General features: G+C 35.6%; 1 protein-coding gene across 1 annotated transcript; it reads right to left on the minus strand.

Annotated features, from left to right (window-relative positions):
- Positions 1-395: 395 nt before the first annotated feature.
- LOC138324836 (SET domain-containing protein 4-like) lies at positions 396-18,069 on the minus strand. The gene is made up of 8 exons (XM_069270021.1): positions 17,767-18,069; positions 16,416-16,539; positions 14,829-15,240; positions 13,846-14,020; positions 13,360-13,444; positions 2,395-2,475; positions 1,802-1,925; positions 396-1,465 (listed from the first exon to the last, which is right to left on the minus strand). Exons 1-8 carry the CDS (start codon positions 17,939-17,941, stop codon positions 1,355-1,357), a joined length of 1,287 nt encoding a protein of 428 aa, XP_069126122.1. The 5' UTR covers positions 17,942-18,069; the 3' UTR covers positions 396-1,354.
- Between the last annotated feature and the right edge of the window lie 150 nt (positions 18,070-18,219).

The following is an 18,219-nucleotide window of genomic DNA, read 5'->3' on the forward strand; positions in this document are numbered from 1 at the left end:
ATAATCTGACATTATGACTTCTCTTCATTTTCTCAAATTATGTGTGAAATTGAATCCTTGAGTGTAAGAAAATCCACAACTTTAAGTGGCATACTTAATATATGATTGGTACATAAATTTTGTGATGTTATGTAAATTGTAATTAATGTTGAATGTGTAATTCAAAAGTAAAATCAGGGACATGCTCACTCTGCTTCTTGTGCAATACCTGGGCGGTATATTTGTGTAAAAAAGTGTACAAATGGTCTTAGTTTTATCCAGATTTTTTATATAATATATATCTATATATGACTATATCAAAGAATTGCAGTAATATGTGTCTGTATTGTGAAGTTAGAGAGAGTTTATACAAGCTAGTTGTATATGGTCAGAGAATAAATGGTTAACAAAAGATATTTCAAGTCATTTCTGGTCTTTTAATAGCCTTAATAACAACTTAACAAGATTTCCAATGAAGTGGATGTGTCGCCTGCACAGCATCACAAAAATAGTTATTTACACGGAAGTGGATGTGTCGCCTGCACAGCATCACAAAAATAGTTATTTACAGTTGAAAATATTGTAAATAATTAGGTGAAGTTATCAAGGCCTGTTACTCTTACAAATATTTATGGATTTTGACAGGTATTGAACCCATCTAAGATCTCATTGATATAAAGCAATACACCAAATTTAGTTGAAATCGGACAATAAATACTAATGTTATTGAGCAGAAGCCATGTTTTGACGATTTCAAAGTCCCGTAACTCTTGCAAATATTGACATATTTTGATTAGTATCGAACCCATGTAAGATCTCATTGATATAAAGCAATACATCAAATTTGGTTGAAATCGGACAATAAATATAAAAGTTATCGAGCGGGAACCATGAATTTATCTGTTATGAAGATTTTAAAGTCCCGTAACTCTTGGAAATATTGACGGATTTTTACCATTATCGAACTTATACGATATCTCATTGATATAAAGCAATATACCAAATTTGGTTGAAATCGGACCATAAATAATTAAGTTATCACATGGAAACCATTTCCCGGACGCCAACGCCAACATAGTGATACCTAAGCGTCGCCCTTGCGTTGCAGACGACACAAAAATTGGTATATTTTGCTTTTAGTCCTTTAACAATGGAAGGAATTTAAAAGAACATGCCGGTTTTCTGAATGTGGATGGTATCTAGAGTAAAAGAATAATTGTGGACAGAACTCAAGGCAAATTTGGTCGAAAGTCATCAAATTATTTAATTAATAACATGACTCGCAGTCACAGCCACTACAAAACATTGTATAATATAGTATCCGCACCACATCAGTCTGGATACAGAGAGTGTACACCCATTGGACACCACTGTGTTATGACTGGACACATACTAGTGCAGATTGTAAGGTCGTCCTTTCTATACAGATGTAATCATAGGCTAGTCTCTCGTGTTCTGTCATCGTGTCACAATGTAAATCCAAAAACTGAAAAAACAAAGATATACATTCAAATGAAGTTGGTAACATTCCATGCATGAAATATCAATGAAAGTGACATAAAATGAGATCGAGCGGGTAAAAAATTTATCAGCTTTTCCTTGTTTACTTCAATTTTCACCATGATCTATTATACTGTTCAGGCTATAATAATACTTCTTTATTTCTGATATATTCAAGTGCAACATTCTTCAATTAAGTTTCAAACTTGGTTCAAGATGCAAACCATCTATGAAGAATATATATCATTACTCTGTATAGAAATGTCTCGCCAGTCAACACAAGTACAGTATGTAATCATGGTAATGACTAATACACAGTTACTTTTGTCAAGTTCTCTCTACATCTGTCCAGGGAAGTTTTTATTAATGTCGAGGCCATGGTTTTAGATAGCTGCTCGTTAGAATCTGAAATAGATCCTCCCTGCAACACAGTCTTCCAGTTTTTCCTACAAGATAATGAAAATACATGTATGGTACAATATACAGTAACTGGAGATAAAGAAATATTGCTAGCCTTTATCATAGTGCTTCTGGAATATTATTCTTTGGTTACCATATTCGCTGTAATTAGTGGTATGTCCCTCTTCTTAAGAAGGAGTTGAGGTTAAATTTTTTTTTTTTTTTTTTTTTCATCCACAACTTATATTTTGGATTCCAAGCAATCCCTTTGTTACATTTTTTAATCAAACTTGACTAGTGATAACACTACACACAAAAGATGACTATTACATTTTCACGACAAGTTGTGACTTATTTTGTTATGACGCAGTAGGTTGATATCTTCATTGGGCATAACCTTTAAAAAATACACATTACACTGTTATCATGAACAAAATCGTAAAATACTGCTCATATATTTTTTTAACCCTTTTCCAATGTGATGGTTGATGGTACAAAGTGGAATGTTCTACTCACAGTTCTGTCCAATCCATACACAGAACTCTTAGCGCCACCTGCAGGTTCCAGGATAAACCATCTTTACAACAACACAGCTTCCTGTCAAGACAAACATAAAATATCAATGGGATTCCATATACTGTGATTGTTCACATCCTTTATGAAACACATCCACATCTCATTTAACATTTACTTTATTTGAATAACAAACGAAGAGGCGAAAGGAGCTTCTATGCCAGCCATTCATACATGTATGAAGCACAGTGGTTCTGAAAAAAGTATGGATTCTGTGGAGGAATATTTAGATAATTACTCGTAGTACCACCTGCAGGTTCCAGGATAAACCATCTTTACAACAACACAGCTTTCTGTCAAGATAAACAAAGGACCCATTTGTTTTTGCACCCAGATCCTTCAGTTTTGCTATGGCATATGATTGCAAATGTCCAAAATTCATTTGCGGGCTAACTTGTGCAATGTTGAGTTTGCGCAAAATTTTTTTTGCCTAAAATAAATAGCTTTATAGATAGTGTATTTAGTTTTTAGGTCGTCTGACCTGTAGGGGCAGGATGACCTATTGTCATCATGCAACGTCCGTCGTGGTGCGCTGTCCACTGTGCACCGTCCGCCATGCGCCGTCTGCCGTGCATAAACTTTTAATTCAAATGACTTCTTCTCAATAACCAGAAGGCCCAGGGTACTGATATTTGGCCTGTAGCATGATGGGATGAAGGGCTACCAAGTTTGTTCAAATGAATGACCTTGACCATCATTCAAGGTCACAGCGGTCAAAAAGGCTAAAATCTTTAAACGACTTCTTGTGAATAACCAAGAGGCCTAGAGACCTGAAATTGGGCCCTTGACATGCTTGGATGAAGGGCTACCAAGTTTGATCAAATGAATGACCTTGACCTTCATTCAAGGTCGCAGGGGTCAAAAAGATTAAAATCGTTTAAACAACTTCTTGTGAATAACTAAGAGGCCTAGAGACCTGATATTGGCCCCTTGACATACTGGACTGAAGGGCTATCAATTTCGTTCAAATGAATGACCTTGATCTTCATTCAAGGTCAATGGGTCATAGGGGTCAAATAGGGTAAAATCTTTGAACGACTTCTTTTCAAAACTGAAAGGCCAAGGGCACTGATATAGGGCCTGTAGCATGCTGGGATGAAGGGCTACCAAGTTTGTTCAAATGAATGACTTTGACCTTCATTTTAGGTCACAGGTGTCAGATAGGCTAAAATCTTTAAACAACTTCTTGTGAATAACTAAGAGGCCTAGAGACCTGATATTGGGCCCTTGACATGCTGGGATGAAGGGCTACCAAGTTTGTTCAAAGGAATGACCTTGATCTTCATTCAAGGTCACAGGGGTCAAAAAAGTTAAAATCTTTTAAACGACTTCTTCTCAAGAACTAGAAGGCCCAGGGTACTCATATCGGGCCTGCAACATGCTGGGATGAAGGGCTACCAGGTTTGTTCAAATAAATAACCTTGACATTCATTCAAGGTCACAGGGGTCAAAAAGGCTAAAATCTTTAAACGACTTCTTGTGAATAACTAAGAGGCCTAGAGACCTGAAATTGGGCCCTTGACATGCTGGGATGAAGGGCTATCAAGTTTGTTCAAATGAATGACCTTGACCTTCATTCAAGGTCGCAGGGGTCAAAAAGGTTAAAATTGTTTAAACAACTTCTTGTGAATAACTAAAAGGGCTAGAGACCTGATATTGGGCCCTTGATATGCTCGGATGAAGGGCTATCAAGTTTGTTCAAAGGAATGACCTTGATTTTCATTCAAGGTCACAGGGGTCAAAAAAGTTCAAAATTTTTAAACGACTTCTTCTCAAGAACCAGAAGGCCCAGGGTACTCATATCGGGCCTGCAATATGCTGGGATGAAGGGCTACCAAGTTTGTTAAAATGAATAACCTTGACCTTCATTCAAGGTCACAGGGGTCAAAATGGCTAAAATCTTTAAATGACTATGTTGTATTGTGCCAATAGTCAGACGGCCGTTAAGGCCCATGGGCCTCTTGTTAAAGTTGAAACATCTATGTACACTTATCCTTTTAGCTAAGGATGATGGTTCTTAATAGCTGACACTAACACATCATTCTGATCTACCAGTGTTACTTCCCCTTAGTTCATTCTGTCAGTACTAACAGTGAATCAGAGGAAAAGAATTCGGATCACATGATAGATCGGAATGTTACACAGGCTATTTCTAGGGTAAGGGTTCAAATGAGCTCATATACCACAAATCTAAATTCAGCTAATACAGCGCCCGGACTAATAAAACATCCAGACTAAGACAGCGTCCAGAATGACTGTTCCATGTTAGGAAATAAGCTGCTATATAAATAGACTTTGCTATCATGTGTATTTAAAGCAGTTGTTTGTTTAGATTACACAGTATTCATTGACTAGAATAATATAGTGACTTACCAAGCACTGCTCACGTTGTTATGTTTATTTGTATAATATGATCTATGTAAATGTCACTAAAATTGTTTTAATTATGAATTGATGTAAACAAGCATGCAGCTGCAAAAGTTACCCAAATCCTCCCACAGCATAGCGAAATAAAATGTTCTGCATATAACATATTTGAAACTTATCAAATACTGCCTCTACTAAAATTGATAGTGCATATGTTATCAAGCTTAGGTAGACTGATGGCTTGACTAAACACCATTGACATAAAGGAAGTGAGTTAATAAAAGAGTGAAAATACCATTTACAATAGTGTACTAATTAGAGCTAATGATAGAGTGAAAAAAACATTTACCGTAGTGTACTAATTAGACAAGGCTTTGATTTGATTCTAAACAACAATGAATCTTGAATCTCTATGTCCAAATTCTGTATACACCCCATCTTGAACCTCTGTGTAGAGATGGCTGAACCAATGACCTAATTCTGTATTCCCCCACCTTGAACCTCTGTAAAGATGGCTGAACCAGTGTCCTAATTCTGTATATCCCCACCTTGAACCTCTGTAAAGATGGCTGAACCAGTGTCCTAATTCTGTATACCCCAACCTTGAACTTCTATGTACAGATGGCTGAACTAACAACCTAATTCTGTGTACCCCTCACCTTGAACCTGTGTACAGATGGATGAACCAACAACCTAATTCTGGATACTCCCACCTTGAACTTGTGTACAGATGGATGAACCAATATGACCTAATTCTGTAAACCCCTCACCTTGAATCTGTATTGTTACATTAACGAATAACAGAAAGGAGAAACCAGCAGCTAAATTCAAAACACAATTTGATTATATATACAATATTATACAGAGATGGTTTACAATATCTAAAGTAATTGGTGGTGGTACAAGACTAGTACGATGATTTAAAGTGTTACTTATCTGTATGCGAATGTCCTGGTATAATCCTTGATCCTTCCAGGTTTCAAATTAACAATAATCACAAATCCACAAGGAAATTGAATGTCCACCGATGATTTGTAAAGTTCCAGGCAATATGAATAAATCCACACAAAGTGTTGTAATAATCCACAGATAAAGTCACAATAGCTCTCCCAATAGAATCTTATATGGCACTGTACAATTCTTGATATGTCTTATTACAGGTCTCATTACAGTTCTGATTAGCCTTGGACAGCTGGAGTATATATAGCTAAACCGTAATTTAAGAATATTGGAGAACCTTCTACTTCTAGAAATATCTAACTAAAAACAGTAAACAAGTAAACACACATAACTTTCTGGAAATAGATCATTCTAGATCTCTACTTAAAATCAACATGTTTACAAACATATTTGTTTATACATGATTATATTCTAGAAAGTTCTATAACCTAAATCAATGATATGACCTTCATAGGATGTATTGATAAAAAAAACTATAGGAGTTATCTCCCTTATCTCATAACTACATGTATTTAGTGTCATACATAACACACCCCTCCTTAAAGAAAAGAAAGTTTTCTTGAAAAGGAAACTTTCTTGACATATCAAGTAATATTTAAATCCTTGATAAAGCATCTGCTAGAATATTGTCTTTCCCTTTGATATGTTTGATGTCAAGATTGTATTCTTGCAAAGTCAAACTCCACCTGAGAATTCTTTGGTTTTTGTTTTTCATTTTCCCAATGAATGTCAAAGGGTTGTGGTCGGTGAAGACCAACACAGGCACAACTGTAGTGCAGAGATACACATCAAATTGGTTCAAGGCCAAAATCAACCCTAAACATTCTTTCTCAATGGTGGAATAATTTCTCTGGTGTTTGTCAAACTTTTTCGAGAAATAACAAATTGGATGGTCAATTTGTTCAGTACCTTCTTGCATCAAAACAGCACCAACACCTACATCGCTGGCGTCAACAAACAGTTTAAACTGTTTATTAAAATCTGGAGCAGTCAGAACTGGTGAGTTTGATAGTATGGCTTTCAATTTCTCAAAGGCAGACTTACATTCGTCTGACCAGACAAATTTGACATTTTTCTTTAACAAAGCAGTAAGTGGAGCTGCTATAACAGAGAAATTTTGACAAAATTTTCTGTAGTATCCAGCCATACCAAGAAACCTCATCAGCTCTCTCTTGCCTCCAGGAGCTGGAAAATCTATAATTGATTCTACTTTGGCCTGAACAGGTTTAACCTGCCCCTGTCCTACAACATGGCCTAAAAATTCAACAGTTGCATGACAAAATTCACATTTCAATAAGTTTACAGTCAATTTCATGGTAGTGAGTCTTTCGAAGAATTCACGAATCCCGCGTAGATGGTCTTCCCACGTGTCGTGGTAGTTGATGACGTCATCAATGCATCCATCACAGCCTTCCAGGTCTGATATCACGCTGTTAAGAAGACGTTGAAATGTTGCCGGGGCATTCTTCATACCAAATGGCATAACTTTGTACTGGTACAAACCTTGCGAGGTTACAAATGCCGACACTTCTTTAGCTCTTTCTGTTAATGGCACCTGCCAATATCCTTTCAACAGGTCAAACTTGCTTACGTACTTGGCTTTGCCAACTTTGTCAATACACGAGTCAATCCTTGGAATTGGATAAGAGTCTGTTTTACTGACAGAGTTTACTTTTCTGAAGTCAGTACAGAACCGGTATGTCTTGTCTGACTTTGGCACCAGAACACATGGAGAGCTCCATTCACTTTTGCTTGGTTCAATAATATCATTGTCCAACATGTATTGAATTTCTTTCTTTAAGTGTTCTTCTTTCAAAGGATTGACACGGTAAGGATGTTGCTTGACAGGTGGCGCATCGCCTACATCCACGTCGTGATAGATAGCATCTGTTTTGCCTGGTGTATCCGGAAACAAATGTTTATACTCAAGTATCAAATCTTTAAGTTCATTGCGTTCCTTTTCCGATAGATGACATAGTTTCTTGTCCAAGTTCGCGAGCACATCTGAATTCCTTAACTTAACACCACAGTCTAACCTACATCTTGTACACCACCATCTAAGTCTAATTTACAAATATCAGCTGTACTTTCACTTTGTGATGGTACAGAGGCCAAAGTAGCAATAGGTTGAGAGGTCTTGCTCTCTTCTCTATCTACATATTTCTTAAGCATATTAACATGACATAATTGAGTTTTCTTGCGCCTCCCTGGAGTTTGTACAATGTAGTTAACATGATCGACCTTTTTCTCAACAACATAAGGTCCAAAATATCTAGCTTGCAAAGGCTGACCCGGTATTGGTAATAGAGCCAAAATTTTGTCACCTGGATCAAAACTTCTTGCACGGGCATCTTTATCATACCATGTTTTCATTTTGGTTTGAGTAACGGCCAAATTTTCTTTTGCCAGTTCACATGCCCTTGTCAACCTTTGCTTAAAGTTAGACACATACTCTAAGAGATTCACTTTAGAATCTTCGTCCAAAATTTTGTCTTTCAAAATTTTCAAAGGACCACGTACAGTATGTCCAAACACAAGTTCAAAGGGACTAAAGCCAAGAGATTCTTGTACAGATTCTCTAACGCCAAACAACAACATGTGTATACCTTCGTCCCAATCTCTTTTGTTTTCAAAACAATAAGATCTCATCATATTCTTCAATGTCTGATGAAAACGTTCTAAAGCACCCTGAGACTCTGGATGATAAGCACTAGACTTATACTGCTTGATCTGGAGCTGGTACATGACTTGTTGAAAAATACCAGACATGAAATTCGAACCTTGGTCCGATTGGACAGCTTTTGGAAGACCAACCAATGTAAAGAATTTAACCAAAGCCTTGACTATGTTAGGGGCTTTAATATTCCTGAGTGGAATGGCTTCAGGAAAGCATGTGGAAGCACACATAATAGTTAAAAGATACTCATTCCCAGACTTAGTTTTGGGTAGAGGACCTACACAGTCTATAATGACTCTACTAAATGGTTCCTCAAATGCTGGAATGGGGTGCAAAGGTGCAACAGGGATTTTCTGATTAGGTTTCCCTACCACCTGACAAGTATGACAAGACCTACAAAAATCAGCCACATCCCGTTTCAACTTGGGCCAAAAGAAGTGATCTAAGATCCTGTTATAAGTCTTGGTCACACCTAAATGCCCTGCCATAGGTACATCATGAGACAAACTTAGAATATCTTGCCTATACCTCGGTGGGACAACTATTTGATTGACAACCTTCCAGTCTTCCTCGGGAGACACATCAGGGGGGCGCCACTTGCGCATCAACACACCTGACTGACGGAAGTAACAAACCGGGACTTTCTCAGCCTCTTCCTCACTCAAAACCCGATTACACAATAAGGAGATTTCAGGATCTTTCTCCTGTTCTACTATAAGCTCCTCTCTAGACAAAGATGATTTACTCATCATGTCAGACAAAGAAGTACCCTTGTTAGGAACAACTCTATCACTATCAAAGTCTACAGGATTGCTCAAAAGATCACACTTGCCCCCGATATCCTCTATATCATGAGCCAAGAAAGTGTCACCTAACCCTGGACTATAATGATCCTCAACTACTGCAACATCAGAAACCTTCTTACTCATTGAACGAGTTACAGCACAAGAAGGGAAAATACCAGGAAATTCCTGTTGAATAGTCTCAGCATCATCTGTTTTATCAGGGATACTGGACACTAAGGGATCTACCCTAACTTTCTCTCCAGCCAAGTCATTGCCTAAAATGAGCGACACGCCCTCTATGGGAAGTTCCGGTCTAACACCAATGGTGACAGGCCCAGTAACCAAGTCTGACTTTAAATAAACAGAATGGAGAGGCACATTAACAAAACCTAACTCTACACCTTGAAGCAAAACACTACTACCACATGAGGTCTCCTAAGACAAAGGCACTACGCCATCTAATATCAAAGAATGAGAAGCCCCAGTATCTCGCAAAATCTTCACAAGTTTCAAGTTGGTAATATCACTAGTAAGTGAAACAAAACCTTCAGAAATGAAGAGAGAGTACTTCTCCAAGACACTATCAGACTCTGAGCTCTTAATCTCAACAGACACTTTAGAATCTTCCACAATATCACTAAGTTTCTGACTAGGCTTTGACATAGCTAACACAGAAGGAACTGACTGTTTACGCCTTTGCTCCTTACGCTGGAGAGAATAACATTCAGACATAATATGTCCTACTTTCTTGCAGTAATTACAAACAGGACCAGAAGGAGACCCCACACCTGCCCTATGATCTGTTTTAGAATCAGACTTAGTCTTATCACCTAATTTAGGTTTGTCGTTAGAAGGGCCACTAAAGGTTGGGTTCCTAGGCTGACCAAATTTACTAGTACCTGTGGTACTGTTTTTGTCTTGAGAACTGTTTTTAACAAATGAGCCTTTGTGGGTGAGAGCGTAATCATCAGCCATTGTAGCTGCTTCACTAAGTGTTTCAACTTTTCTCTCATCTAAATGAGTTTTTATGTTTGTGTGGACACAACGTTTAAACTCCTCTATCAACAATAATTGCCTCAATTTACCGAAATCCTCATCAATTTCTTTAGAATCACACCACCTATTAAATAATTGTTCCTTTTCTCTGGCAAATTCTACATGAGTTTGTTCATCTCTCTTTCTCGAGTTTCGAAATTTCTGGCGGTAAGCCTCAGGAACTAACTCATAAGCTTTCAAAATAGCTTTCTTGACTACTTGGTAATTTGAAATGTCATCTACAGATAAAGAAGAATAAATGTCTCTAGCTTTACCTATCAAGACACTTTGAAGAAGCATTGTAAGCTTGTCTTCAGGCCATTTCATACTATCAGCTATTTTCTCAAAATGCAGAAAATACTTGTCAACTTCTTTCTCTTGAAAAGGAGGAACTAACCTAATGTTTCTACTGACATCAAAACCTCTGTTTCCTTGTAAACCCCTAAAAGTTAGATTACTTGAACTGTCTTGAGAAGCTAGCTCTAATTCTTTCATTCTAAGTTCTGTTTCAGCTTGAATTTTCTGCTTCTCTAGCTCTAACATCTGATCTCTCTCAATTTCTTTTTCTCTTAACTCTCTTTCTTTGTCTATTTCTTTTTCTCTTAACTCTCTTTCTTTGTCTATTTCTTTTTCTCTTAACTCCTTTTCTATTTCTCTTTCTCTCATTTCTTTCTCTATTTGTTTCATTTTCATTTCATGTTCAAGTTCCATTTGTCTAATTTGGATTTCTGAAGTGACTGTTTCCTCTATACTATCTAATGCACTAGAGTCAAATTTGCCATTGTCAACAAAATATCTTATAATTACATTCCGAATTTCAGCTTTCCTCAAATTAGTTTTGATAGCTAGGCCTAAATGTTTACTCAATAACAATAAATCCTTCTTAGTAACTTGCAAAAGAACTTCCAGGGATGGCGCTTTAACAAACTGTTCTACCTGCATAGTAGTCATATTTATCTAGCTGTTGGTTTCAAATGTAAACTCAAAGTTTGTACACAAATTTTTGACAATTTCTAAATTAATTTTTTCAAAGTTAGATTTCACAAATTAAATATCGATCCCGGACGAGCCCCCAATTCTGTTATATTAACGAATAACAGAAAGGAGAAACCAGCAGCTAAATTCAAAACACAATTTGATTATATATACAATATTATACAGAGATGGTTTTACAATATCTAAAGTAATTGGTGGTGGTACAAGACTAGTACGATGATTTAAAGTGTTACTTATCTGTATGCGAATGTCCTGGTATAATCCTTGATCCTTCCAGGTTTCAAATTAACAATAATCACAAATCCACAAGGAAATTGAATGTCCACCGATGATTTGTAAAGTTCCAGGCAATATGAATAAATCCACACAAAGTGTTGTAATAATCCACAGATAAAGTCACAATAGCTCTCCCAATAGAATCTTATATGGCACTGTACAATTCTTGATATGTCTTATTACAGGTCTCATTACAGTTCTGATTAGCCTTGGACAGCTGGAGTATATATAGCTAAACCGTAATTTAAGAATATTGGAGAACCTTCTACTTCTAGAAATATCTAACTAAAAACAGTAAACAAGTAAACACACATAACTTTCTGGAAATAGATCATTCTAGATCTCTACTTAAAATCAACATGTTTACAAACATATTTGTTTATACATGATTATATTCTAGAAAGTTCTATAACCTAAATCAATGATATGACCTTCATAGGATGTATTGATAAAAAAAACTATAGGAGTTATCTCCCTTATCTCATAACTACATGTATTTAGTGTCATACATAACTTGTGTACAGATGGATGAACCAACAACCTAATTCTGGATACTCCCACCTTGAACTTGTGTACAGATGGATGAACCAATATGACCTAATTCTGTAAACCCCTCACCTTGAACTTGTGTACAGATGGATGAACCAACAACCTAATTCTGTATACCCCTCACCTTGAACTTGTGTACAGACGGATGAACCAACAACCTAATTCTGTAAACCCCTCACCTTGAACTTGTGTACAGATGGATGAACCAACAACCTAATTCTGTAAACCCCTCACCTTGAATCTGTATACAGATGGATGAACCCAATTACCTTATTCTGTATACACCCACCTTGAACATCTGTGTAAAGACAAATGAACCTATGACCTTATTCTGTATACTCCCATCTTGAACCTCTATAAAAATGAATGAATCAACAACCGTATTCTGTATACCCCATGTTGAACCTGTAAACAGGGATTACAGGCGGATGAACCAATGCCCTAATTTTGAATCTGCTAACCTTGTGTTCACGATACATTGATGAATGAAGGACTTAATATCAGTATCCTTTTAATTTGCTTAACAAATTTTGCAGCTTTCTATAAACAAGGTTAAACCAATAACTATTATTTACTAGTGACAGACATATGCCTATACATAAACAACAGCATCCAATACACAGGGTGTTAACCTTGATAACCTTTCTGACATTATGTGTACACTGTATATCAGCATTATGCACTAAAAAACAGCAATCCCACAATCCCTCCAGTGTTGTGTCAACAAACAACTGTTATAACACCAAACTTATCTAAACATACACCAGTATCATAGGCGTCAATGGACAGCTTATGTCAAACAAATATTACAGCATACTACACATAATGCTTGATTATTTTTTATCCTGTGACATGTGCGAGTCTAGATTATGTTTCACACAAGGGGGATATAATCTAGTATCAGAACTTTGCTGATAAAATCTTATCAATTATGTAGGGTCTGATGGCCAATTTAAACTAACAGGGACTTGTCATGTTAAATACTTCTGTTCCATAACTACATTGTAACTGAAAATGAAATAGCTCTTCCTTATTTATCATTATGAAATTTATACTATATGCAGTAAAACCTGTCTTAGTGACCACCTCTGTATAAAAACCACCTGCTTAATTAGGGTCCCACATTGTCATTTATAATATAATTAATTTACCATATGTATAAAGACCACTTGGCTATATAAACGACCTTTCCCTTTTCCCTTGTCTGGTCTTTATAAACAGGTTTGAGCATATAAAACTTTAAACTCACAAACATTTACTCACCTATCATATTCACCTGTCTGTAAAAGAGATCTTTTCTCTTTCAGATGTGAGAGTTTCATCTTAACGGTGACTTCCAATACAGATTCTATGAAAGATAAAGATGGAAGATCAACCAGACTTCTTGTCATCACTTGATAATTTATGTTCTTCATTTTTTCTATCCCTATGACGTGGTTTTCATGAGCTCATGAATATCACTAGCTCATGAATAATCATATGAATTTTATCCATGTACCCGTATCTAAGTATTTAATGATTTGATCATGATCTATTCCTTAATATTCATGAACTAGTATTAAAGATTGATTTTTTCTCTTTGCTAACATTTGATAATGAGTTAAAGAAATATATGTTACCAAGTATGCTGGGTGGCAGTTTAATTTGCTTCTTCTTTTAAAATCTTACCATGATCCTCATTAGGATCTTACACAATATATTAAATGGAGCATCAGAGAAAATTCAAGAACATTTCAAACCCCAACTTACCAAAACTAAATTCTATAACATCATTAGGATTGTTGGGCAGAACAAAGCCGTACTCCACTAACAAGTGTGTGTTGTCATGGTTACCGTATGATATGAACACCTCATCGTATTTCCTGTACGTGTCCTCAGTTTGGATCTCATAACAGTTACTTTTCTTATTGAATGATGCAGTTATCTGAAAATCAAACCAAGATTCTTACATCAGTTTTGTAAATTTTATCACACAAGATTTATAGTGTATCATGTTGTTTTTTGTTTTGATTTCTTTCTTGCTTTACCTATTGATCTATATTACTTGTTGATATATTTTTATTTTCCCAGGAGTTAAGAGATTCAAGTGAATAATTTAAAATAAATGGGTTTTAAGATTTTACCTTTATAATAGGATAAATTCACGTACCACATGATACCAGAAACGTTTGTGCGGATCTAGTATCTCCAGTAGTGATGGAATGCAATTCTTTGTAATCTTCCTGCTGATTCCATCACCAAACGAAACATTAGTCCTGCACACAGCGTTATCAGATGTCATGTGGTACAAGATTTTGTCCTATTTTCTGGCTTTGCTAACTTTAAGGTGATATCAAAGTTTAGGAAGTATTTTCACCACATACCAAAGTTCAAACTGTTCAACATGTGATAATCATTTACTTGTATAACTAAACTCAACTTTACATTAACAAACAATCAAGCGGTATAGTTCATGATAACAGACTTCAAGTCTTTAATGGGTATTTGCTTTGAAATACCTTTTTGTCTATCTCAGATACATTTGTGTAATACAATTTTTCAGTTCATAGGACAATTCCATCTTTGCATATTACAGAGTTATATGCCTGTGCGTGTGGGTATCAATTGTGGCGCTATTATTTTGTAAACAATATTCGGGTTGTTTTTTGGTGAAAATAAGGATGTTGTGCATGTAAATACATGACAAATACCCGCAAGGGCAGGTAACCCTGTGATATGAAACAAGTTCTTACATTAGCGCAATACGAATGGTTAAGCAGATCCAGAAATGGAGCCAGAGCTATGTAGTTCTTGTCATCAACGAATTCTTCACACATCTCGTGTTTATAGAAAACAGATCGGGTATTAACAGAATACCATGCCCACAAAAAGTCATTTAATGTAAAATCTAACTCTGGCCAGACATCTCTTACACAGTTTGCAGATAATTTATAGGCTGTGTGCACTTTGGAAATCTCTGTTAAAGCTCTCGACTTTACATTGTGTGGCAAGAGATTCAGTTCAGTCTCGGAAAAAAAGGCAGGTGTATTATATGTCTTTGGTAAAATGTTTATGTATGGAAACCAAAAGGATGATTTTTGTTTTTTCCTTTCAGCTATAAGGAAAATGGACATGGCTTGTTGAGATGATAACTGTTTGTCCCATCTGAAAAAGAAAGGAAAACAATATAAAAGCATCTTTTTGTAAAAGTGTAGTGTGGAATTCTGTCCGTGATACTGATTGACATACACTATTCCCTGATTTGTCAATGGTTTTATTTTATAACCAGCCATGAGAAGTTTGGTCAAAACAATTACATGACATCATGGATTAATAGGATGTCATCAAGGACCCATGACCATAGCATGGTCAAATCCTGTGGGTTATGATTTTATTGTCAGGCTTCAAAGCCTTTGGGTTGTGATTTTATTGTCAGGCTTCAAATCCTTTGGGTTGTGATTTTATTGTCAGGCTTCAAAGCCTTTGGGTTGTGATTTTATTGTCAGGCTTCAAATCCTTTGGGTTATGATTTTATTGTCAGGCTTCAAAGCCTTTGGGTTGTGATTTTATTGTCAGGCTTCAAATCCTTTGGGTTATGATTTTATTGTCAGGCTTCAAAGCCTTTGGGTTGTGATTTTATTGTCAGGCTTCAAATCCTTTGGGTTATGATTTTATTGTCAGGCTTCAAAGCCTTTGGGTTGTGATTTTATTGTCAGGCTTCAAAGCCTTTGGGTTGTGATTTTATTTTCAGGCTTCAAAGCCTTTGGGAGTTATTTTATAAATCATCCAATTGACCACAATGTCTTGCCCCTAAGGGTTATATATGACAATCAATAGTGTAATCTCGCTCTATGATGTGCACAGCGGTTTCTATTAATATTTGTCTGATTGTAAAATTGTGTTGTGATATTGTATTGTATATAGGTATAAATTGTTTGATAATGTGAAAATAATTGCCCTTTAGCTATATTGAGGGCATGACAAACAAATTCCAGACTTCTTGCAAGGCAATATATATAAGAACAAACAAAATCACTATTTCAGGGGTTCTCAAGTGGGTAGGTATATAGGTTTAAGGCAAACAAACAATATTTCAATTTTTAACAATATTTCAATTGAGGCCTAAAAGGAAATAAAGTTGTTTTATTGCCAAAGATAAACCCATAATATATATACTGTATACATGCATTACCAGCTATATTATGGTCAGTTAAATTGATACATGATAAATGTGTACATTTTTCATTGAATGAAGAATCTATGTAACTAATGAGTGATTACAGAGAAGAAACAATTAGCTTCTAAAGACCAAAACAGTAAACTGTTATCATCATACTTACTTTGTTATGTGTTGTTGAAGACTTGTCAGAACTGTATGTGGGGTGATGAGGAGATGTTTTGGTATAGACACTATTGTATTTCCAGCATGGATGGCATGATGTGTCATCAAACCTCGACCTGTAGCTGTGTCAAATAAAATCATGTATATCTATGTACTGGTAATCAATATACATAAGCTTAGAAGTTACAATGGCTTTATATATGATATACTAAAATTTGAAATCGTGCAAGAAACAGATATTAGTACATGTGCAATCAGTACTTTATTCCATAAAGGATATAGTGCCACAGATTTTTTTGGGATGCAATTAATTATTTTTCATATTTGTATCATGGAGTAAAATTAGAAACTCAAACTTCTCAATGACGGTAATGGTGTAAAGTAAGTAAATTTTGTAACTGAAGAAAAATAATAAATGGCCTGCTCCTGTTTTTGATAGTGAAAAAATACCATTTGTCGGCGGTGGAGCATCTTTAAATGGGCTTATTGCTGAAATATTTAACATTCTCTTATATTCCAGCATAATTAATTTAAGGGAAAAATTGACTTAAAGTGTTATAAATTTAAAACTGTTGTACATATAGTTAATTGTGTGTACATATAATTGTCCCTACTCCTACAGCTACAGTTTAATGAGATCATTTTGGTTATGAATACGCTTTATGTGTTTCTGATTTATAGCCTATCTTAGTTACATATATGATTTAATATGTACAGTCTCCAAGTGTTCTAAATATAAAGACATATCAGGTATTAATAAGAGCGCAGCTCTCTGCGCTGCTGAAATTTCTGTACTTGACTAAATGTGTTATCAGTATACGCTTTAAAATTACTGTAAGTATTTTTAAATCACACATATACAATTCAAGAACAATGCAATAAATGTACTGGTCCAATATATAATGTGCATGTTCTCAAGCACACGGCACCGTTAGCAGTGACGTCACAAAACCTGACACCAAAGATGATGGCACAGATTCGCACGTATTTTTGATAGCATGGCATGATGCCAAGTTTTCTCTGCATCTGATAAAAACAAGATTAAAGTATATTGAACTATTCCATTTGGATTATTTTTTAATTTTTTCTAACTATCAATAGTATGTGCATGTCAGTGAAATATTTCATTGTTAATCTCGTAGAAAAATATAGACAATGTAAAGTTATTATGTTATAATCTTTTACATGTAGCTGCGCTCTTCTGAGGCTTTGCCTTAAATTCATATTATATATATGTAGCTAGAGTACAACAAATTTGTAGCCATACATTTGATATTAAAACAAATAATTCTAATAATTAATTTACTATAACAAGGATTTATAAGTGATTGACTATCAATAGAATTTACTTTTAAATGTGGCCGCGCTTAGAAATGGTCGCTGTTGTCTAAATTTATTTCTTTTCATCCATTGTCCCAAGGCAATGTATTCCTCATCAAGACAAGGAATCTGTGAATGAAGTGATTTTCTGTTCCTTTTTCGTCTCCGTAATGTCCGACTAGCTTTGCTTTGATTACTAGCCATGTTCCGGTGTTTTCAATTTTGCATGTAAACGAGTCAGATTATATATACATGGAATATGATGAAGCTTCAGATATTTGTATGTAGGCTACATGACATGCTACATATTGTTGACACCAATCACATGGCCGACACTTGCCGAAGTTGATAAAGTGAAACTATAACGAGTCACTATAACGAGGCACGAAATAAATGACATCATTTCCGAAAATATATTTCCTTTGGGACCGAATTACTTAATATGTAATCCTCAAATCACACGAAGTGATTTTTTTTTGTGT

This window comes from Argopecten irradians, chromosome 1, assembly GCF_041381155.1.
Source record: "Argopecten irradians isolate NY chromosome 1, Ai_NY, whole genome shotgun sequence".
Classification (NCBI taxonomy): Eukaryota; Metazoa; Mollusca; class Bivalvia; order Pectinida; family Pectinidae; genus Argopecten; species Argopecten irradians.